Source organism: Podarcis liolepis (assembly GCF_965112155.1).
Source record: "Podarcis liolepis genome assembly, chromosome: 17".
Taxonomy (NCBI): Eukaryota; Metazoa; Chordata; class Lepidosauria; order Squamata; family Lacertidae; genus Podarcis; species Podarcis liolepis.
Window position 1 is genome coordinate 32,225,598 of NC_139571.1, and position 24,474 is coordinate 32,250,071.

The 24,474-nt window shown below is 44.6% G+C and overlaps 2 protein-coding genes across 6 annotated transcripts in view; one reads left to right on the forward strand and one right to left on the reverse strand.

Annotated features, from left to right (window-relative positions):
* Positions 1 to 24,474, reverse strand: part of LOC310696250 (uncharacterized protein) — a 960,839-nt gene that overhangs the window by 770,073 nt on the left and 166,292 nt on the right. The gene's annotated exons all lie outside the window — the stretch shown is intronic.
* Positions 926 to 23,429, forward strand: LPL (lipoprotein lipase). 5 transcript variants are annotated; one of them, XM_083481522.1, is made up of 10 exons: positions 926 to 1,396; positions 8,724 to 8,899; positions 11,299 to 11,478; positions 12,481 to 12,592; positions 13,573 to 13,806; positions 14,961 to 15,203; positions 16,576 to 16,696; positions 17,904 to 18,086; positions 19,518 to 19,622; positions 21,211 to 23,429. In XM_083481522.1, coding segments are annotated over exons 1-10 (1,470 nt in total). In that variant the 5' UTR covers positions 926 to 1,281; the 3' UTR covers positions 21,212 to 23,429. The 5 variants fall into 5 exon arrangements, 1 of the variants encoding a protein (XP_083337648.1); XR_014520490.1 differs by having other exon boundaries at positions 1,108 to 1,396; positions 19,518 to 20,105; positions 20,258 to 23,429; XR_014520491.1 differs by having other exon boundaries at positions 1,108 to 1,396; positions 19,518 to 20,076; positions 20,229 to 23,429.

The window sequence follows — 24,474 nt, forward strand, 5'->3', positions numbered from 1 at the left end:
TAGCAGGAGCAGGGACTGAGCAATGGGAGCTCACCCCGTTGCGGGAATTTGAATATCCAAAGTTAGTTCTACCTAAATGCAAGTTTTCTGTCCGAGGTTGTAGTCTGGCTGACTGCTGATAACAAAGCAAGCAAGCATTTTAAAAAGTCATTTAAGTCGGAGGTGAGTGGGCAGATTTCAAGATGCACATTTACAGAATTCTGAGCTCCATAATTTGACTGAAGTACCAGAATAGAAAAGAGATCTCCTTTCTTAACAAAAACATTGTTCTAGAAAATTCATCTCCATTTTTCTTCATTTCAGCAGAGGGTGCTGGGGTGGGGGCTCATTTTCGTATTGGTTAGCAATTGGGACTACATTAGAAATCCTTGCTCCTAACTTCTGTCATGTGCAGTGTGAGTTCGATCGATGCAGGTATGGCATCTGTCCCGCCCCACCTTTGCGGAACTAAGGCTGCAACCCTGCGCAAAACTCCCCCAGACAGAAGTTCCCCTGGCCTGAACACAGTGGGATTCCACTTTGGCATGCGCAGGTGTTGATGAAAGTATAGTAGCTTTGGGGAGGAGATACCAGGTGGCAGTGGCGTAGCGTGGGTTGTCAGCACCCGGGGCAAGGCAAGTAATTTGCGCCCCCTAACCCGTGGATTTGCCTAACCCCCAGATGTTGCGCCCGGTGCGGCCGGCCCCCCCTGCACCCCCCACGCTACGCCACTGCCAGGTGGGAAACCAAACCAGTCCGTCTGGTCCCGCTCATGAATCTCCCCCATCAGGTCTGATTTAGCAAGGATTTTTCCTATATCCACGTCGCGACTTCGGGGACGGGGAGACACTTGAGCGTCTTAATTCAATTCCCCAGTGGTTTCCTTCCGCGCCTTTGCAGCCCCTCGTCCTTTAAGTTTGGGGCTTGCAAGGCATTCCTCCGCCCACTGCCTTCTCGGCTCCCAGCAAACTCCAGCTGCGCCAAAAGGAAGCGAGCCTTGCAGAACTGTTTGAGAGGAGCCTTCCTCGCGCGCATTGCTCAGCCAAGGGGTCGGGCCCCTCCTCCCCTCCTCGAACCAATAGGTGCCGAGCTTCATTTGCATATTTCTATAAAGCGCCGGCTTGGGCGGGGTGGGGGGCAAGCGCGAGTATCTTGCCTTCGTGCCATTCCGAGGGCGCCCTCCGAATCCTCCCCGCCTTCGCACGGCACAACTTGAGGGGAAACTTTCCCGCACGGACGCCGCCCGCCACCTTGCGCTCGCGGAGCTTCTACCCGGCCTCTGCTACCCCGGTCTCCGGAGCGATGGACAGGCGCGCGCTGCTGGCAGCCCTGTGCCTCGTCGCTCTCGCCTCCCAGCCCGGCGCCCCGAGCAGCAGCAGCAACGCCGCCTCCGCCACCAGCACCACCTCGGTCCCAAGTAAGTGCAGACCCGCACGCAGCCCAGAGAGCGAGGCGGCCACGCGACCAGCGAGCGCTCTGCGAAGCGAACCTGGCTGGGGTTGGCGGGAGAGAAGGAGCGTCGCGCGGCGCCCGCGCTGGCTTTGGGGTGGCGGGAGGGCGAGCAGTAGTAGCAGGTAGACGCGTCGAGCGGGCGGAGTGGAAGGGAACCCGCGGAGGCGGCTGAGGGGCAGAGAGGGCGGGAGGAGGACAAGCGGACGTCTGGAGCGCGAGGATAAGGCGCTGGTCAGTCAGAAGCGGGCGCCAATTTTCGCGGTGGGTCTGGAAGGGCGGCTGACAGGGCGAGCTCACTGGGAAGTAATGCGCGCCGACGTCAGGGGACTTGGCTCCCAAGTTTGAGTGCAGGGGCGCCTCCGGCATCCCGGGACGGTGCCAAGTGTCAAGCGGGGAGGGGGGGGGTGTTCGGAGAAGTTCATACCCGAGGATGGTAGGGAAAGGTATGCGCGGAAGCGCGGAGGACCCTGTAAGGGCTTGTGGCACAGTCCGCGTTTCCGCAAGCAATCCAGCCACGCGTCCAGCGCGCGCGGGATGAGGCGACTTAAGTTTTTGCCGCCTGCCCGCGACTGCGGAAGAAGCAGGTGTGCTGTTTAGCGGTGAACCTGCCCCGCCCGCTAGGGCTTCTCTGTGATGAGGCGCCCTTAAGAGAAGGGCCTGCCGGTTGGACCATTGCGCGGCAGTTTTGTGCGTATTGGCGGGGAAATGTGAGGCGCCGCGGAAGGGAGAGAGAGGGGAGAAGACGACCCCAGATTGGAAGGGCGAAAGGAGTGGGAGTGGTGGCGGCGGGTTGAGATACGTAAAGAATTTTGGGGACGCTTGACGGAGTTACGATGCCGCAGCTCGACGCCCTGCGGAACTTGAGCCGAAAAGGAAAGGCGCGCTGAGGCGAAGGGTTTGTGGGGCTCGGCGTGCGCGTCGGGGAGGCGCAGGTTCTGTGGCTCGGGGCGCGCACGCTGCGAGGCGCGAGCTTCCTTCCCGCCCCTCGGCTGCTTTTGCGCGCTTCCTTGTTGCTGCCCGCCGCCCTTCCTCGTGTCAGCGCCGCCGCCGCCGCGTCAGGAGTGGGCAGGGCGGCTCTCCTCCGGCACCCGCGCGCTCCGGAGGAGTGTGCTGGGCGGGGAAGGGGCCCGCCGGCTGACGGCTGCTGCTGGTGACCGCTAGTAACTCCTCCGCTCGCGAGCCCAGGAATGCCTGGAACGTGGGCCAAGGTCACCCTGGTTCAAGGGCTGCTGGAGCCGGTGCAGGCAGGGAAGGAGGGAGGGATCGTGCGGAGGGAGAGCGGCTGCTGCCTCGGCTCCAGCTTCCGTGCCGTGGAAAGCCTGGCTGGGATGCTCCCTGGAGGATGAAAGCGCCACTCGAGGGAGGGAGGGGGGAGGAGGAAGTGCCTGTGGAAAGTTGTGTAGTAACCAGAGAGGGAAGGGAAGGGAAAAGCGCTGTTTCGCGGGTGTTTTGGTCTCCACAGGGTGCGTTGGAAGTCAGTCGTCTAGTCCTCATGCACGCGCATTTATGTTCTTGTGCCCATTGGAGGCCAATATAGCAACACACACCCCAATCTCCAGATGCAATCCTTAGAGACCCGGGTAGAAAGCTGAAAGGATGGAAGAAAGATTGGCCGTACACTAGGTTTGCAGTTCAAGGGAGATAGATGGAGAGTGCCTAAAATTCTCCTTTCCGCCCCTCACACAAAACTTGGCAAAGTGTTAGCAAAGGGCTTCTCTAATCGCACTGCACACTGCATGTTTTCTGTCTGCAAGATGTAGCCCTTGTTTTCTGGTATATATGCTCCTAGTAAAGTACTTTCGCTGACTACCACCACCCCATTGGGCTCCTTGAAGAGGTTGTTGTTGTTGTTGTTGTTGTTGTTGTTGTTGTTATTATTATTATTTAAAAGCCTTAGTCGGAGTTGCTAGAGTTGTTGAAAGTCCAAAGTTGCTTGTGCAGAAAAAGCACCTATTCGTTGCTTTTTAAAAGCACCTTTCATGACTGTAGGTAACAAGTTACCATCTGGTAAGGTAGTGTTCAGTATTCAGGCTTACATATTACAGATTAGTCACTCTGTGACCACATTCCAATTTTCATATGTTGCATTATTCCAGTCTTGTGGCTGCATGAGCAAAATGGCAGGACTAATGTGCTTTTAACAGATTTGTGATGGGTAGAAACAGCAAGTTCTGCCTTCCCTAGCTTCACATATTCTGAAGTCAAGGTTCATTTTACAGTTCGCTTGCTTGCTTAACAGGTTGTAGTGAAGGAGATCCTTTAACCATGATCCTGGGTTCACACAACACACAAAACCAAACCTTGGCTTAGTTGCTGTGCCATACTGACATAATAAGCCTGAGAAGGAACAAAAGAGGGAAATTCTCCTCTGGGAGGTAGCATGTTTGCATGGTAATGGCAAACCAAATTCTGACTTACCATGGCATGTGAAGAAGGCAATAATTTGAGCACATGTGGATTCTTTCAGAGTTTCTGTCTCATGCTGCTCTGTGAATAACACTAGCATGCATGTCCTGCTCAGGCTTCTTTATTTATATTGGGGGTGGGGAGACCATTCACATTTATTTTGCATGTGTAAGGTGGCAGTTCCATTCCAGAAGTTACTACAATGGATTCAAACACAGTGCAAGCATACCTGTGCTGTATCACTGCCACCTGGGAGGCCAGCATAATAGACCAGATCTAGAGGACATTGCAGGCAGCAGACATTTGGCCATGCCTCTGTTTATGAACTTACAGTGGTGCCCCGCAAGATGAATGCCTCGCAAGACGAAAAACCCGCTAGACGAAAGGGTTTTCCGTTTTTCGTTGCGCTTCGCAAGACGAATTTCCCTATGGGCTTGCTTCGCAAGACGAAAACGTCTTGCGATTTTTTTCACTCCCCCCCTTTTTCTAAGCCACTAAGCTGCTAATAGCCTTTAATAGCCGCTAAACCGCTAATAGCGCTAAGCCGCTAAGCTGCTAATAGGGTTGCTTCGCAAGACGAAAAAAACGCTAGACGAAGAGACTCGCGGAACGGATTATTTTCGTCTTGCGAGGCACCACTGTAATCAGTTCCGGAAGTCCGTTCTTAAACCAAAACTGTTCTTAAACTGAGGCTCGCTTTCCCTAATGAGGCCTCCCGTCGCTGGTGCACTTCCACCACTCAGATTCCATTCTTAGACTGAGGTAGAGTTCTCAAACCAGGACACGTTTTCTGGTTTTGTGGAGATTGTAAACCAAATCGTTCTTAAACTGGACTATTCTTAAACCGAGGTACCACTGTACTGTTAAGTCCTGTGTACTTCACCAGCAAAAGTTTAGGCCAGCAGTCTAAACTGGGCAGAACAGGACCACACATCATCAGCTTGAAACGTTCTATTCTGTGCTCTGAAAGCACACATAGCTAAAATGCAGAAAATGAAAAGAATGACAAGGAGAACTCTTTAGTCAAGTAGGAAAACCCCCAAATATTTTCTTAATCCCCCTTGCAAAATACCTCACTTGCAACCAAGTTAAACACCCATTTCTCAAAGATTAGGCTTGGCCTCTGGTTCACCATCGGGTGTCAGTCGGTGGGCTTTTGTTCCTGATCAGTGAAGCTGTTTACAACATACCACTTGCCAGCCATTGATCACAGCATCTTTTTTGTGTCCTTCATAAAGTCAGTGAGTTACACTGCAGGAAGTTAATGTAGCTTATTTAATACATATTTTCCCTATTTCCATAATAGGGAAAATAATAACTACTTGAAAGGAACTTGGCAAAGCTTCATTTTATTGTGAATTGTAGAATTATAGAAAGTTTGTGACCAATACCTTAACATAACATTGGTCAGTTAACAGCTGAATTGCCAGCTTCTTATCTGTAGCAGTTGTTTCCGGAATACACTGTGTAAATGCTGATACAGTAGTTGCAAATTTTGAGTATTGTTGTTCATGTAAATTGCAACAGTTTTGTGCACAAAGTTCAATAAATGCTCTCCTGCTCTCAGCTGATATGAATGGTGGTTGCAGTGTTTTATAGAGAATACTCTTTCCCTGATTTTAAACTAGAAGCCTTCTTTTCATTTTTAGTGGCTAATGAAGCTTCTCTCCTGGGATTAATAACAGCGTCAGGTGGAGAGGGTGGGGCTTCACTGGAAAACATTATCCCTGATTGGAGGTTTTGATTGGGCCTCCAGATGGTTGGCATTACAAATTGCAGCAATAAAATAATTCTAATTATTTATTCTTCTTAGTGTTGCATCCCGCTTTTGGTGCTTGAACCCTGCTTTTGATGGTTACTAGCATTCCTACTATAAGTAATTGTACTTGAGAGGTAGGAAAAACATTCCCACTAACCTTTACTTGCTTCGTGAATTCTATGATTCTAGGGCAGAGCTTTCCAAAGTTTTCATGTGGGTGACACACTTTTTAGACATACATCATTTCGCAACACAGTACTGTAATTCAGTTTTACTAGAAAACCAGAGGTTAAACTAACCCCTTTCCACCAGCCCCGGGAGGAGCGCGGGGAGCGTTCACGCAGCACACCTGCACACTGCAGCTGACACACTAATGTGTCGCGACTCAGTTTCTAAAGCTCTGTTCTAGGGTGTATAGACTGTTAGTTGGTCTAGACAGTTCATATTTATTTGAGCTCTTCAAAGGTGCTGTAGAAATCTTAACAGTCATATACTGCATAAAGGCAGTATATGTGTATGCTATGTATACTTAGCTGGCAGGCAGCAATTCAAATGAAATAAGCTTGGCTTTTCATGCCAAGATGTCTTGCTAGGTATAAACTGGTAAAAGTTTTGTGTGTATGAAATTATATGAACTTGCTGGAGTTGTAGAGTAGCTAAGTATAGAAATGCAAAGGTGTAAATAAAATAGAGACAGGGTGTTCTTCTTTGTGTTTCTGTTTGGAACAAGAACATTTCATGACCAGAAGTCTATTACAGGGTTTCCTGTATGCATTCTGTATAGTTGAAGGCTCTCTTTATTCCATCCAGAAGTCTGTCGATTCATCACTTAATGGAGCAGCAAAGAGCTTGTTTTAACTTAGCTTAAGACCTACTCAACTATGAATTTCCTTTTCTTAGTGGGCAAAATGAATATTTATTTAGCAATCTGTGATAAACCTAAAGATATACTTAGGAACTGGCAATAGGTTGAGGAGACAATGCATTTGTTTTGCAAGGCTACTGTGAGTAGTACTTGAGACTGACAACAATGAGGTGCGAAAGCTGCCATAAAATATCATAAGCGGTAATATGAACTAGCACCAGTCAGCATAAAAAAAAGAAACCCTGGACCATTAAACAGCATGAACCTGGGAATGCCTGCCTGAACCAAAATTCTTCAGCTAGGACTGAAGGAATAAAACGTATTTCTCTTGAAAGGGAGCTCCCTGAAGATGGCAGTGAGTCCTAGCAGGTTGAAAGGCATTATGTAAAATAAACAAATGGGGGAAAAAATAATTCTAAAATTTATTTAGTTCTAATAAATGCACAATACGGTATGTGTGATCCCAGCCATACTAAAATATTTTCCTTCAGAGGCAGGGGAGCCAAAGAGTCACAGATTCCAAAGTCTGAGAATAATTTCCACAAAAATAAATGAGTTTAATTGCTTCCTTTACTTCCCTTCCACTACACACACCTTTTAGCCTTCCTGGCACCAATGCACAGAAGCCAGTGAGACAAAAGTCCTACTGATTTCAACCCAAGGAATATGGTGCTGGACTCATTTTGCAAATATGGGAATACACCCTTTGAAAATGCTGGCATTTCTTCACCTAGAGCTTAGGTTAGGGTATTAAACATATAACTGTTAGAGGAAACATTGGTCTACTTGGATATGATGGGCTGAATCACCCTGAGACCTCCAGATGTAGGGTGGTATATTAATAATAATAATAATAATATAGATAAATTCCAGTGCAACATTCGTGATTTCAGTGGGAAAACCTGTCAGTTCAATATTTTTGGTGTATATACATCCTAGGATACATGTAATAGCATGATAGCTCTTGTAAAGGTTGCAGAAAGTAAAATCTCAGCCTAATTAAGAGTAATCCAAGTCTCTGTTGTATTTGTACACATATATTAGACGCTATGGTTTCATCATTTCCTTTGCTAGTTCTGAACAGCACTCCACAAATATGTTCCCAGAACATTGTGAACCTCTTATGTGAAACAACAAATTGAATACACAGTTAGATAAACAAAGCAGCTGTAGTACCAACATTTGCTATGTTATGAGAAGGTGAATAAATATTTGATAGGTAGAAGCAGACCAAGAGCTGCCTATTGAGCAAAGGACTGAGATTAGACCATGCTTAATGTTAAAATTAAGCAATCTTCACTGCAAAATATGTTGTCTGCCCCTTTTGTTAAAGAGCAAGATGGAAGCTGCTAGTGAAGTCTAAATGTCTTGATTCAAGTAAAGTAAAATATTTGATGATGGTAGGATTTATAGATAGCCAGGCACACAAGCCAGGAAAGCTTTTATAAACTGTGTTTTGTGAAGTGTGCTGTGTACACACACATGCAGACAGATTACTAATGTTTGTGAATTAACTTGCAAGGCTAATTGGTAATGTGATATATTTTTAAATTATAATGGTATGCATTTTCTTTGTGCGGCAAATGAGTTACATGCTGATGAATTCCATTGTAGCTAGGGATCAGAAACAGGGTGACCCATCTGCCTCTTTAGCTGCTAATACAGCTGCTAAAGCAATGATAGTTGTGGGCATTGGTCTTGCCAGCATCCTAGGATGGGCAGGGGACAGTGGTCCACCACCCTCCATACCATCCTCAAGGAAGACCCTTCAAGAGGTTATGTTTAGCCTGGAGAAGAGGAGGTTAAGGGGTGATATGATAGCCATGTTCAAATATATAAAAGGATGTCACATAGAGGAGGGAGAAAGGTTGTTTTCTGCTGCTCCAGAGAAGCGGACACGGAGCAATGGATCCAAACTACAAGGAAGAAGATACCACCTAAACATTAGGAAGAACTTCCTGACAGTAAGAGCTGTTCGACAGTGGAATTTGCTGCCAAGGAGTGTGGTGGAGTCTCCTCCTTTGGAGGTCTTTAAGCAGAGGCTTGACAACCATATGTCAGGAGTGCTCTGATGGTGTTTCCTGCTTGGCAGGGGGTTGGACTCGATGGCCCTTGTGGTCTCTTCCAACTCTATGATTCTATGATTCTAAGAGAACTATGGCCACACAGGCTGTGTGTGCAATGCAGAACGATCACATTATTTGCTGGCGTTCCTTTTCTTTTAAGTCATTTTAATGTTTTCATGTTTTGTTCTCACATTAGGGAGCACTACGGACAAAAAGTGGGACTTCAGCAGCATCGAGAGCAAATTTTCTTTAAGGACACCTGGGAAACCTGATGAAGACACCTGCCTCATAGTTCCTGGCCAGGAAACCAGTGTAGCGCAGTGCAGCTTCAATCATACCAGTAAAACCTTTGTGGTTATACATGGATGGACGGTAAGAAGGGTTGCAGTTCTCCTGATGCTTCACAGTTGCTTTCTGATTCAGAGCGGTTTGAACAGAGTCTATTAGCGAATTTTCTGTATCATTCTCATATGCTATACTACATAATAATAATAATAATAATAATAATAATAAATTTTATTTATATCCCGCCCTTCCCAGCCGAAGCCAGGCTCAGGGCGGCTAACAACAATAAAATAGTACAACATTCTAAAATCATTTCATTCTAAAATTAATTCAAATCAAATTGATGTCAACCATTGGGCTAGAGTTCTGTGCAGATTGCCAAAGGAGGGAGTCAGGCTGTGCCCTGACCAAAGGCCTGGTGGAACAGCTCTGTCTTGCAGGCCCTGCAGAAAAATGTCAAGTCCCGCAGGGCCCTAGTCTCTTGTGACAGAGCGTTCCACCAGATCGGAGCCCCAGCCGAAAAAGCCCTGGCTCTAGTTGAGGCCAGCCTAACCTCTCTGTGGCCTGGGACCTTCAAGATGTTTTTGTTTGAAGACTTCAAATAGTTGTCACATTTCTGGGTGGCGGATAGCCTTCTGAGCTCCATTTAGTGTTAAAAAGTCTTTAGACTTGTTCTTAGAAATACATATTATGTGTTTATAAGTAATTTGCAGCAAATATAATATTAAGCTTAAAAAATAACTATCATAACCTTTAGCAAAATAAGAGCAGCAGAGTTCAATGAGAAAGCAAGGGCCAGTCTAGTGCAGGGTTTCCCAAACTTAGTTCTCCAGCTGTTTTTGGGACTACAACTCCTATCATCCCTAGCTAACAAGACCAGTGGTGAGGGATGATGGGAATTGTAGTCCCAAAACAGCTGGAGACCCAAGGTTGGGAAACACTGGTCTAGTCCATCATTCTGTTTCCACCGTTGGCCAGCCAGATACTTCTGGAAGCCAAGAAGCTGTCAAGGGTGAGTTGTAGGCAGCTGTCAGAGGTGGTTCAAGAGTCAGGGCTAAGGGGTGAAGTCAGGCACAGAAGAAACACACCACTGTTGAAAGACCTTACTATTCAGGTAGTGTCCCAGCCCAAACAGGGAAAGCTTTCTGATTCAGGAGGGCCCAATAAGACAGGGCCACCCAGAGCATGAGAATACTTCATTGCTGGGAAGATGTTCTTAGCTGAATCACTTTCCAGGGCCCCATATGGAACTGAAGGTTCCCAGTACTAGCCCTGGTCCTTAAACAAGCAGGGCATTAAGACCAGGGCATTGTTCTTGTCTGACTCAAACATCTGGTATTCAATGGATATATTGCCTCTGTGCATGCAGTTTCCATTTAGCTTTCATGGTGAATAGTAGACTTATCCTTCGCAAATGTGTCCAGTTCTGTTTAGGTAGATTTTCATGTTCTGCCTCCATTCCATTGCCTCCACATGCCTCCAAATGACAGTTGCTGGGAATTGCAAGTGGGCAGACCCTTGTGCTCAGGTCTCGCAGGCTTTGCACAGGCAGTGAGAGAACAGGTTGGCAATTGCCAGAACAGGATGCTAGACTAGACGAGTAGAGTTTCATATTCTTATTTAAAGCCATCTAGGCTACAATTGATCACCACATCTTGTGAGAGGGAATTTTGTATGTGTTCACTATACTAATAATAGGTCTAAATTGGAAATTTGTGTATTCTGTGTGGAGTCCCCAGTCTAGGTGTGCATCTGCATTCTATGATTTTGATGGTTCAGGCAGTGGCTGTTTACACAGCTATATATGGGACGTAGGTGGCGCTGTGGGTTAAACCACAGAGCCTAGGGCTTGCCTATCAGAAGGTTGGCGGTTCGAATCCCCGCGACAGGGTGAGCTCCTGTTGCTCAGTCCGTGCTCCTGCCAACCTAGCAGGTCGAAGGCACGTCAAGAGTGCAAGTAAATCAATAGGTACCACTCCAGCGGGAAGGTAAACGGCATTTCCATGCGCTGCTCTGGTTCGCCAGAAGTGGCTTAGTCATGCTGGCCACATGACCCGGAAACTGTACTCCGGCTCCCTTGGCCAATAAAGCGAGATGAGCGCCGCAACCCCAGAGTCGGTCATGACTGGATCTAATGGTCAGGGGTCCCTTTACCTTTACAGCTCTCTCTCTCTCTCTCTCTCTCTCTCTATATATATATATATTCTAAGGATTTGTCATGGCATTTGGCTCGTACAGTAAAGCTTACTTGCTTACTATACTAATACTGCTGAAATCTGTCCTCAGTGATTCCCATCCCCCTAAAATATACCTTAGATGCTGCTATGATATAATTCCCTAATCAAACATGCTTTCCTCTTAGGTTCCCACACTGGAAACCTTTGAAAATTGTGTTAATCTTGTGTGTTCATACACTGCTTCCTTGGTTGGGGGGTCCCTGTGACAGCTTGAGACAGAATAATGTGGTTTCTATTCCTGTCTTGCAGGTGATTGGCATGTACGAGAGCTGGGTCCCCAAGCTGGTAAAGGCTCTGTATCAAAGGGAACCCCATTCAAATGTTATTGTCGTTGATTGGCTGTCTCGATCCAGCTTACATTATCCAGATTCTGCTGCCTACACAAAGGAGGTGGGAGAAGATGTTGCCAAGTTTGTTGACTGGCTGGAGGTAAGCAGTTGCATTCATTTTTAGTGCATAATACATTCAAGGAAGGTTAAAGGTGTAGAATATGTACTATAAACGCTATATATTAAAGCATAGCTATGCAGTCAGCGAAATCTAGCGATGCATCTCTTGTTGAAGTGTGCCACATGGGGCTGCAGGTGGGGCAATTACATGTTTAAATATTCTCCCAATGGAGGGAACGTTCTGCATATAGACTGGGCAGAAGGCCAGACTAGAGAACCTTCTTTCCATCCTATTGGATTTCTGCCCGGGGATTTTTTAATATGGAAGAACATCTGAGAATCCGAGCTGCAGCTTGAAGCGGTACACTTTGGCAAGGATCACACCTCTTTGTCCTTTTTTTCTTTTCTTTGTCCTTAGTCTCCTGGATATATGAATAGTAGCCATGCTCCCCCAACCTTGGGTCTCCAGCTGTTTTTGGACTACAACTCCCATCATCCCTGACCACTGGTCTTGCTAGCTAGGGATGATGGGAGTTGTACCCTGCTCTAGCGCAAGTTGAGTGGGTTTGTGGTAGGCTTCCTGCTGTAGTATTTTTGGACTAAATCGGGGTGAGGGCCACATTCTTGTATAGATAACCTTCTGGGAGCCTCATTCCTGTGCTGGGAAGCACTGGAAGCAAAAGTGGGCATAGCAGTCAATGTGAACTTTACCTTTGTACTGTAGGTTGGTATCCACACACACACACACACACACACACACACACACACACACTGTTCTGCAGCCTCCATCCAAGCAGGAAAGAGGCATGGTCAGAGTTCAAGGAGGAGCCAATCCAGGCAGGCAAAAGCACTCAATGAAGGTGCAAAGCAGCACTGGGCATGACTTGTGTGTGTGTGTGTGTGTGTGTGTGTGTGTAGTCTGGGAGCAGTCCAAGTGCTAGGCTGGCCCCTGTTGCAAATCAGTTCATCAGCTGTTCAGTGTCAAGCAAGATAAAAACTATAGATTTAGAGCTTAATCTTTTTAATATGATTTTTTTCATAGGAGCAATTCAGTTACTCACTGAACAAAGTCCATTTGCTGGGATACAGCCTTGGTGCCCATGTTGCTGGCATTGCTGGGAGTCTGACCACTAATAAGATTAACAGAATTACTGGTAAGCTAATATTGATGCCATTGAGTTAAAAAAGGAAAGGATGAATGCCGTGGTTCCTTCCACGTTACAAAATGAATTATCCTCAGAACAAAACAAGGAAAGGGTCATTAAAATGTTACATAAAGGCTTTACAACCTTTCTGAAATGGGATGTAGTGCTAATAGTTATAGGATTCTGTTTCTAGCATCATCATCACCATCACCACCACCATCATCATTTATTATTTATACCCTGCCCATCCGGCTAGGTTTCCCCAGTCATTCTGGGCGGCTCCCGAAGGATTAAAAACAGAATAAAACATCAAATATTAAAAACTTTCCTAACAGGGCTGCCTTCAGATGTCTTCTAAAAGTCAGATAGTTATTTCCTTGACATCTGATGGGAGGGCGTTCCACAGGGCAGGCGCAGGTGCAGTTGAGAGCTATTTATATCTGTGGGAATTTTGCCATTGAACTGAATGAGAAATGGGGAGGAATTCAATGTTACACCAATCCATTGGTACAAGTATTTCTACTTTCCTGACAAAACAAATCTTCCCTGTCCTCCCATTAGGGTTCTTCCAATCCTCATTTGCGGAAAGAGAGGGGGCAAAGGCCCGTTGTGCTAGTGGGAGACCTTGCACTGTCTTCTGCTAGAATGCAAGGTTAGGTGAATCCGGCCTATGGAACTCTACCACTAATATTCATTCTTTTAGACCAGAGTTTTCCAAATTGTGTGTTGTGACACATTAGTGTGCCGGCTGCAGTGTGTAGGTGTGTCATGTGAATGCTCCCTGCACTCCTCCTGCAGCTGCAAAGGGGTTAGTTTAACTTCTGGTTTGCTAGTAAAACTGAATTACTGTGTCGCGAAATGATGCACCATATGTCTTTAAAAAAAGGGTATCACCAACATGAAAAGTTTGGGAAGCTCTGTTTTAGACAATGTGCCGTACAAAAGCATCATACTTAAAGGGATTTCTAACAGTTTTCTTCCCTCCTAAGGTTTAGATCCTGCTGGCCCGAACTTTGAATATGCTGATTCATCCGTACGCCTTTCCCCAGATGACGCTGTCTTTGTAGATGTCTTGCACACTTTCACAAGGGGTTCCCCAGATCGCAGCATTGGAATACAGAAACCTGTTGGGCATGTTGATATCTACCCTAATGGAGGTATCTTCCAACCTGGTTGCAACGTCGCGCAAGCCCTGCTCCTGATAGCAGAAGGAGGACTTCAGGGTGAGTTTTCAAGTCTGATTCTTAATAAAGGCATAAATATGGCCGAAAGCTAGTGGTTAATTGTGTTCATATGTGCTACTGAACATTAAATTCTTCTGAAAACTTGCTTCCCTTTTTTCAGATCCTTCGCAGAAACACCCATTAAGTTTGTACTTTTTCTTGTTTGAATTCACGCTTATTCCAAGTTTAGCTAGATTTTTTTTTTTTTAGTTTCCCAATCACATTATCAATTCTCAACTGGGGAATTCAAGAGATGCAGTGGATGAATGGTTAATAAAACACTCAATATTCTCCAGAGGTGTTATGCATTAGAGAGCTGCTTATTTTAATGTTGGATGGCTAGGTCCAGCATATCCACTGCAAATGGGGACTTGACCCACAATATTTTACTAGTAAAATACAATCAACAGTGTCATAGAATACATCATTCTTAAATGTGTCAGAAACACTCATTTTTAATTTATGATAGCTTAATCAACTATGGGACGCGGGTGGCACTGTGGGTTAAACCACAGAGCCTAGGACTTGCTGATCAGAAGGTCAGCGGTTCGAATCCCCGCAATGGGGTGAGCTCCCGTTGCTTGGTCCCTGCTCCTGCCAACCTAGCAGTTCGAAAGCACCTCAGAGTGCAAGTAGATAGCTAGGCACCGCTCCAGCGGGAAGGTAAACGGCGTTTCCGTGCGCTGCTCTGGTTCGCCAGAAGCGGCTTAGTCATGCTGGCCACATGACCCGGAAGTTGTACGCCGGCTCCCTCGGCCAATAAAGCGAGATGAGCGCCACAACCTCAGAGTCGGTCATGACTGGACCTAATGGTCAGGGGTCCCTTTACCTTTAATCAACTATAGCCTTCAAGGTAATAGTATTTAACCTATATCATATATATGTGAGAATTGATCTTCATGCTGGTCCCTATTACATTGGTTATTTCTTCTTATCTATAGTGAAAATCCTTACATTGGAACGAGCAGAAAAATCACACTTCTTCTTTTTCTAGGGGGGAAATCTGCATCATTGAAACTTACTGATTTTGGCCTCCAAAAAGTCAAAACTGGAGGCCATTTACTGCGCCTGCATATATTGTATATGTTGTTTAACAAAGGGCACGCATCTGTAAGCTGTGCATCCGTAACGTAATGGCTTCCTTTTCCTTAAAGACGCAGATCAGCTGCTGAAATGCTCCCATGAACGCTCCATTCACCTCTTCATCGATTCCCTCTTGTACGAGGAGAAACCAATCATGGCCTATCGCTGCAACTCAAAAGAAGCGTTTGACAAAGGGCTCTGCTTGAGCTGCAGAAAGAACCGCTGCAACAACTTGGGCTACAAAGCCAACAGAGTAAGAAGCAAGAGGGGCACCAAGATGTACCTGAAGACTCGAAGTCAAATGCCTTACAAAGGTAAAAGTGGTGATTCTAATCTCTGGGGGGTTTTTTGTGCGTGAATATATATAATTTAAAGAGAATGATGGAAAAGCCTGGTAGTTCTCTTGCATAGGCACTACTTATTCAAAGGAGCTTGTGCAGGAACCTTCCACCTGAATCATGCCTCTCTTTCCCCGAGTAAGGAGAGAAGCAGGCTGCGGCCGTACCAGCTGTTTTGTCTGGATCTGACATTGTTAATTTCGCTGGTCGCCCACCTCTGAACTGAGTTGGGTCTCCCCTCAATAACAGCTGGAATCAATCTAGCCTACCTCAGATACTGGCACAGACTAAATGCCTCTGAGGGCCATATTCCTACTAAGCTCTTCTGGTTAGAGCAACTAAAAACAAGTGGCTGGGTGCAAAAGTGTCACAATAAGTTTAGGGCTTAAAATCTCCAAATGGAGAAATATTTGGCCCTGAGTTCACATGACCTTAGAAATTGGATCTTTGACCAGAATGCCAATCGAGATAGAGCATCCATTATAGCTGCTCGTTACTCTTCCTGGTACCCCCAAATTAAGATCAAACATTCAAGACCTTGAGACACCGACTTTCCCATGACTGAGTGGGGCATTTGTTGAACTAAGGTTCCAACAGATGCCCTCAGCATACTTAGAGGGGAGATACCTGGGAATTCCCAATATGGAACGCAAATGCATTGATGGATGCAATCAGGTTGAGGATATCATGTGCTACCTGCTAATTTGCCCCCACTGTATACAGTATAGGGCCAATCCCCCTAGGAAGTGGCAGTCGAACTCTGATTAAAGATCTACAGATGACACGCCTGGTACCCAAATTTGCTCTGGCAGCTAAGAAGCTCCGTTCCAGACATGTTAATGCTCTCTAATTTTAAAATTTCATGCTGTAAACTTTTTATGCTGCAGACTTTTATAGGGTATGTCATGCAATTTCAGAGGAAAGCTTTGCCTTGCCCTCAGCTGTACATTGTAAAGGCCTTTGGCTATGCACAATAAATTGATTGATTGATTGACATTGTTAATTCATTCCATTATTGTCCAGAATCCAGTCACAATGCAAAAAAAACACAGCATTGTTTGCAGATATGAGATAATCAGATAAAGTTCTATGATTGGGTATAAATTGATTTATTTGTTAAATTTATACCCCACCTTTCCATCACATGATACAGAAGGTGATTATCAATGGATTTTATGATCTTTTGTTAACTGATGGTGAATAAATCTTACAAAACTGACTTTGTGACTTGGATGCAGAAGTGTTGATATGCTTGAATAAAAGTAGTGGCTTCTAACTCAAGATAATTAAAAAGAATTGAATTTAGGTTTTTCATCTGTTGTTTTTGGTCTCTCTTTTTGTTGCTTAGTCTATCATTATCAAGTCAAGATCCATTTTTTCGCAAAGGTGAATACAACCAAGAAAGACCAGCAATTCCGTCTCTCTTTCTATGGCACGAAGGATGAAAGTGAGAATATTGCAATTTCACTGTGAGTATTGACAAACAACTGCATTTATTTTGGGTAGTAGAAAAATGTTAAATGTATGGACATACAGACAGACACACAGAGTTATACAAAGACTCTATAATCAATCAGTCATGCAGAGGCTTGCTTCTCAGTCTGCATCTTGTAGTCTGACTGAGTCCAAAACACACACCTCAAAACACTTCCGCATACAAAGGCAGCCATCCAGTTTGAGAAATAGTTAAGGAGCTAAGCAGCTATGCAGGGCAGAGAGTAAAAAATCACTTTGCCTCTTTCTGTATTATGGGACTCAATTGACCAGGTATGGCAAAAGCTTCAAATTGCTTAGGAGTTGTGTTGTGTAAATGATAAAGCTATGAGTAGAAGTCATATGTGTTGTTCTTTGTGTATGCAGATCTCCACCCATTCACTTTAAAATAAAATAAAATGAAGAGTTCAGTAGGCGCTGTATTTTTATGCCCTTATGTCTCGTGACTTAATCACATAGATAACTGAATTTTTATTGCAGAGTTCCTCTAATCATATCTTTGTGTACAAAGATTACAGTCACAAGGCAGTTAGGGCACCTAAGTCTACCAGAGATTTAAAATTAAATCTGAACTTCCTTCTCCCATGTGAGATTCTGTGGGCAGACGTAGTCTAATACAGTGGTACCTTGGGTTACAGACAGTTCAGGTTACAGACGCTTCAGGTTACAGACTCCACTAACCCAGAAATAGTACCTTGGGTTAAGAACTTTGCTTCAGGATGGGAACAGAAATCGTGCTGCGGCAGCAGCGGGAGGCCCCATTAGCTAAAGTGGTGTTTCAGGTTAAGAACAGTTTCAGGTTAAGAACAGACCTCTGGAACGAATTAAGTTCTTAACCCGAGGTAACACTGTAATGGTATTGAACAATGGGTTCTGTCTCTACTTCATGCTCTTGTTTTGAGTCGTCTCAGCTTGGTCTCTTGCAAGCCACAGTCCCACTTTCTCTCTCGTGTGCCTGTGTGGATGCTACAATAAGGATTGACATAGTGGGTAGAATTGATTATTTAGTGGAACATCTTTGCTCCTATACATGTTTGATACGATGTGTGCTATGTCCTATGAGCCAGCACCTTAGTCTTTTCCATGTTTCCTCATTTAAGAAACAACTGCATTCTCAGATAACTGAATTCTTACAAGGTTTCAGGGAAGTATTGCCTAAGCATAGATTTTCTTTTTTAACAGGCCCGAGATCTCCACAAACAAAACTCATTCGTTCCTGATCTACACAGAGGTTGACATTGGGGACTTGCTCATTGTCAAAATCCAGTGGGAGAAAGGCTCATTTCTCGACTGGGCCGATTGGTGGGGTACCCCTGAGTTTGGCATCCAAAAAGTCAGAGTCAAGGCTGGAGAAACCCAGAAAAAGTAAGAGAATGGATTGTGCTGTGTGTGTGTGTGTGTGTGTGTGTGTGTGTGTGTGTGATTTACCTTGCAGCGCATTTTGCTTTCATCTAGGACTAGTTGCCATCTATCCATTCTCTGTGAAAGTGGTATGCTGAAATTTTCTGTGGATGGGAAACCCAGATGAGTTCAGGCAGGGCTGGTGAACCTGTGGCCCTCCATCGTGGCCCATGGTCAGGGAACATGGGATTTATAATCCAGCAATATCGGAGTTCCACGGGTCCACCAGACTTGAGTTAAAACATCTCTACTAGCAGAGTTGAGAGAGACCTTGGCACCATGAGGTGCACCATGTGAGCGAAAGGCAGTTCTTCTCATGCAAGGGAGATTCCCCTCACCACCAGCAGCCTTCCACACCATATCCCACATTGTTTGAGGGTCCTCTGACTCTTGTGATAAGCTGCTTTGGGGATGCTGGAGGATGGAGAGGAACAGCCCATTCAGTGAGCGGAATACTTGACGCTCTCTGGACACTTTAGACCATGGGTTGGCAAACTAAGGCCCGGGGGCTGAATCTGGCCCAGTCGCCTTCTAAATCCGGCCCACGGATGATCCGGGAATCAGCATGTTTTTACACGAGTAGAATGTGTGCTTTTATTTAAAATGCACCTCTGGGTTATTTGTGGGGCATAGGAATTCGTTCATTTCTTTCCTCAAAATATAGCCTGACACCCCCCCCCCAGGTCTGAGGGACAGTGGACCGGCCCCCCGCTGAAAAAGTTTGCTGACCCCTGTTTTAGAGTGTCTCCCAATCAGAGTAGACAATCTTGAGCTCTATTAGCCAATGGACTGTCTTGATATAAGGTAGTTCCATACAGTCAAACTTCCAGAGAGAGCATAGAGGTGGGCTTCCTGTCCTCTAGAGTGCAAGGAATCATCAATACATTGTGCAGCAAGCAAGGAGGAAATGCTGTGATATGGTCCAGTAAAAGTTTTACCATATAGGTTTGCTGACGGTGTCAATAGGATAATCAGCAAGCAACATTCCCCCCCCCCAGTGTTTTTCTAATTTAGTCTTCTGCTAAAGATCAGACTTCAGTGCGAGTATATAATTGTAATACTTCTCTGCACTATACAGTGGAAGCTTGCAGCATTAAATGTTTTACAAAATATGGTCCAGGATGGTATTTTTAATGTCACAAAATCTTTGTGGTTTGTAAGCATAACTTGCTTCTCTGGAATAATTCAAAGTGCCATATGTATAATTTCATCATAGAAGAAATAAAGTAACATGTTAACCTGTCTCCTCCCTGCAATTATAAAATGCCACTATTCAGAAGACTTTTCCAGTGTAAGAAACAGATTAAATAACAAGAGATAAGACGTTGCATTTAGGATGGTGTATTAATAGCTGTTTCGGGAAAGAGCTATGGTAATATTCTGTGTACTCTGCAGGTTGGTGTTCTGCTCTCGCGATGGATTCTCTTACCTCAAAAAAGGAGGTGGAGCTGTGGAATTCGTAAGATGCCTTGGAAAAAACTCCATTGATCACGATTCATGGTAAGAACTTTGCAGCTGTATCACTGAGAACTCGGTCATGAGTGATGGGTTGCCACCACCTTTCTCACAATTGGTGGGGCAGGGCAGTGGCGGGTTTGGAACTGCACAGGAACAGTGGCGGACATGATCCAGCACTTCTGCCGGTGTCATCACTGCCCTGCCCCACCTAAGTCTGATTCAGGCAAGCTGCAGCAGAGGCATTGCTAGTTAGCAAGGTTAGTATCTTGAGTGCAGCAGCTCCACCCCACCACACAGGTCACTGTAGAATCCAACCCATGCCTGCTCTTCCTAAACGGTGATTAAGAGCCAAGTTTCATTATAAGCAAAATCAGGCGGTGCACTCTTGCTAGACTGTACCTCAGTGACGGGGCCAGTTAGGGCCAGAGGTGCCACCTTGAGAGTGATTAGGTCGGTGTGTGTATGTGTGAGCATCGTGCCTCCCTCCCTAACCTGGGCAGAATCTTTCTGGGGTTTGGGAAGGAGGTGCCAGGCCTCTGACAGGATGCTGGAGCTCTGCTGCCTCTTTCCCAAAGCTACCTGGCTTTGGGAAGGTGGAAGGAGGGCTCTTGGACCCATTGGAGCAGCGTGCCCCTCTCCCTAAGCCAGGCAGAAGCTTCCTGGGCTTTGGGAAGGAGGTGCCAGATGAACATTTAAGGGGTTAGCCTAGACCCCCTAGTCCACTGACCGCACATACTGCAGGGTTCTCCTCGTTCTGTACGTAACCTACTAGGGCATTGTAGAGAAAGTCAAACATAACGCTTCTCTCTGATTGTGTGCAGGCATCCTCCCATGAGATATAATTCAAACATATCCTCTGCATTCTGAGGGAGAGGAAAAAAAGCACAAACCACCAAATACTTGTGGGAATGTTCAGGGATGCAGGAGAGGATATATTGTTTGGTTATATCTTTTCCAACTTGTGTTAACAAGTTCTACAATTTAGCTGAGTAACATTCCCCTTTTTAAACTTGCACAGCGGATGCGTTTGCTCAGGCTCGCTAAAGCCTCTAAAATACGTTTCCTTGTTAATTCCCCATTTAGTCTCTCACAAAAAGATAGACATGACAGTCTTCTATAAAAGTATAAAAAGAGTTTACTCACACATTCTGTTCACAAATGGATCCCAGAAGGCAGACCTAAGTTACAAAAGTAATATACACCCGGAAACTATCCCATAAGGAGACAGCTCCTTTGTCCTCTCTTGGCTGGAAGCCAAGACGAATGTGGTGTCAGAGAGAAAGAGATTGCTGACCAGTCCTGCTTTTTGGTTACCTTTGCAGGTGAGGTCACACCTAACTCTAGTCACATGCAGAGGAAGTCTGTCCCAGCCTAGGAGAAACAGGAAGTTCCGACTGGCTGGTCCAGACATCCCCTTTTATGTCCACTCTAGGGATGTTGTACTTGACTGCTCTTGTGTTTCACATCCCACAATACTGAACCCTGGTGGGCTCATGCTGACAAGCTATTTTAACTGCCCCCTCTTCTGCCTTCTGTCAGCAGTTCCCACCTCCACCCCCAAGTTCAATCCTGCTGTGCCCATGGATCTCATGTTCCTCTTTCTTTGCCACCCCATTGTTTTCTTTTTTAGAGACCAGGTCAAGTCACAAAATAAATATCGGCGCTTGAGTTCCTCGAAGGATAGCAAGTGGGTGAAGAAGTTCCATTCAGGGAAAGAGCCAATATGTTGGCTGTTCGGGGGCTGAACCCATTGAAATATTTATCGGTCTTCTGCAATGCTGTCTACTTTCTTCGTTGCTCTAAGAGACTCTCGCCCAACCCAGGCTATAGACTGGTTGCACCAGAATGTGGTTGGGGTTGCCCAGTTGAACGCACACCCAACTGAAATGAATGCAGTGCAATAGACAACATTTTCAACGAGAATTCAAATCCTCACTGTATTCCCGATCCAGCAAATGATATGCGTGCAGAAGCCTACTGTGAAATATGGGGATGCCCTTCTCTGGGTTAGAGCATTTTTGTTACATCTCAGTATGCAAAAGAGCGCACACTAGCCAATTGTTCTTTTTTAAAAGAAGCCTCTCACATTGCATTGAGAGCAAACTACCATAATTGTCACACCACCTTGTTACAGTTTCTCACTTTTTTATAATGTACTGTGTGTAAAAAAAACCAAAACTATTTATTGAAAGGCTAGATATTTCAATTGATGAGTTTGTATTTTTATAGGGGTTTTTTAATGATCACTTGGACATTTTGCTGGACAATTTCCATTCAGGTCATTCATTCAGTGTTGCATCCTTTGACTGAAAGGCAATAATTTCACTTGAAGGGGGAGGGCAATAGATAGAGTTCTCACTTAACATATTCCTGTTATATACATTTCTCCTCCAACCCTGAACATGACTGAAAGACTGCAGGGTGAAGACTCTGCAGTTGGTCAGCACTTATGTACACTTAGGTATTACTTATTGAACACTTACTTTTTAAATAGGATAATAAATTTTCCAGAGAAGAAGCTAGCAATTTTTTTTAATGTCCTATCTTCATTTTTTAAACAAGAATGCAGTGCATCTGTATAAAAACATATGCACTCTCTGGCACTGTACCAAGCAATTAGTAAATAGGAGTAACGGTGTGTTAAAAGATTGCAGGAACACTATTTCCGTTATCAATTTCAATTTGACAACTCCTAGTCTTGAGCAATTGTTACAGCTGCAATCATGGTTCCTAGGACTAGGATAAAGGACAAACACCTCTTTGTTGCTGGTATACTTAAATTTGGGGATGGAACCTATTTTGTTGCTCAGCAATATGAACAGCAGAAGCTTGAATAACAGTGTTTGTCTGAAATCATCTAGGTTTTAACAAAAAGCAGTATTGCACACTTTTAGAATATGCACACTTTCATATTATGCACAAGCGTTACACCCTTTGAATCAGAAAGTCATGGACACATGGACAAGCTATAAAACAAAGGGGCCCGAAGAAGTATTTACTAGAATGCTCAAAATACTTTAGTAATCATTTCAGTTTTGTAGCTGATAACTCAGTTAAAACAAAAAGCTGTTGGTTTATGAGGATACCGGAAAAAGCGTACCTGGAAATATATATGTACTGACCTCCTATCTCTTGTTCCGAGGGGCTATCTGACATTTAATATTCATTGTTTGAGCAAAAACATGTCACAAATAAATTGTTACCAAAATCCTGTGTGTGGCGGCAAAACTGTGGTCCAGTACGCACGTACCCGAGTCTAACACAACAAACTGCATCCTTCAAGAACATTCTTTTTAAAAAAGAATTTATAATAGTTTAGCTGGCTCAAAAATGATTTCTATGCCCTGATGAACTATGGTGTAGGCATGATAATTTTGAGTTTGATAACTAAGTACTGAAGGAGATCTATAAAGATGAGGCAGTGTTTCTTCTTGACAAAAGTTCATACTTCCATTTTCAAATTCCTGAAAAGTGAGGGTTCAGTATCTATAAATGTATTATGAATTGCACATTTCAAGGCAAAATCAAATATAAATATCAACAGCATTTGATCACCAAATGGTGAAGTATTTTATATGTGAGAAAATAAAACTAGGCTTTAAATGTTCTTATTTATTATCTGTAAAATACCTGTATGTATATGTGCCAAAAGGTTAGTTTGTATATATTGCTGAAGTTATCACGGCTATATGCATAATAAAAAAAGTGCCAATTTTTCTAAATGAGAAATTATCAATCAGCTATATGAAAAATGCTGCAATGAAAAACCTTTTCCCCTCCCCAAGATGCATCTCCATTTTGTACTACACTGAAACATGAAAGCTTATTAAAAGTTAATTTAGAATGAAATCACTGGCATGACTTTCTTTGGAACAGTTGGGGAACTAGAACAGATCATACTTACAGAAAGAAATTTAGCAATGCACTGGAATATATGTGTGAAATTGACACTTTCATCCCGTCTGCAAGCAACACCCTGTCTCCATAAACATGCCCTCTAAATAGGATGGGCAGTCCATTCATATAATTAAAATCCCAGCAAAATATTAAGAAAATGAAAACTTGGTATGATACATTAGGACAGTCCATGGGGGGAAATCAGTCCTTTGTTGCTTTGAGGTATTTCAAATCAATTGTTCATAAGGTGCAAACTGTCCTAGGATCCCTACCAGAAGCTAACTCAATTATGTAGAACGTTTGTGTGTTTCCTTAAACCATTTGGCACTAAGGACATCTCTTACATGGTGTTAACAGTTTCACATTAATTAACTGTTGTGGCATCCCTCAAAGAATATCATCATCACAACCACAATTTATTATTTAACCCTGTCCTTCGGGCTGGGTTTCCCCAGCTACTCTGGGCGGCTTCCAACAAAATATTAAAAATACAATAAAACATAAAACATTAAAAACTTCCCTAAACAGGACTGCCTTCAAATGTCTTCTAAAAGTCAGATAGTTTATTTTCTTGACATTTGATGGGAGGGTGTTTCACAGGGCATGCACCACTACCAAGAAGGCCCTCTGCCTGGTTCCTGTAACCTCATGTCTCACAGTGAGGGAACTGCCAGAAGGCCCTCAGAGCTGGACCTCAGTGTCTGATCTGAACAATGGGGTGGAGATGCTCCTTCAGGTCTACTCGACCGAGGTCGTTTAGGGCTTTAAAGGTCAGTACCAACACTTTGAATTGTGCTCGGAAATGTACTGGGAGCCAATGTAGGTCTTTCAGGATCAGTGTTATGTGTTAGGTCATTTTAATTTGGCGAGGGTGCAGAAAAAGAGGTCCCTGTCTCACTCCTCTCCACAGAACTGCAGTTACTTTTTAGGTCAAGAGGCAAGTTGAGGTTGACAGCCTTGGGCGGCAGAATCCACAGGGTTTAGCAGATCTGGCCTC

What these genes read in the sequence shown, in the direction of transcription:
- LPL (XM_083481522.1), top strand. Translation starts at nt 1,282, where the DNA reads ATGGACAGGCGCGCGCTGCTGGCAGCCCTGTGCCTCGTCGCTCTCGCC. An exon ending in AGTTTGTTGACTGGCTGGAG is followed by an intron (nt 11,479 to 12,480) that starts GTAAGCAGTTGC and finishes TTTTTTTCATAG; the next exon opens with GAGCAATTCAGTTACTCACT. An exon ending in GCTGGAGAAACCCAGAAAAA is followed by an intron (nt 18,087 to 19,517) that starts GTAAGAGAATGG and finishes TGTACTCTGCAG; the next exon opens with GTTGGTGTTCTGCTCTCGCG.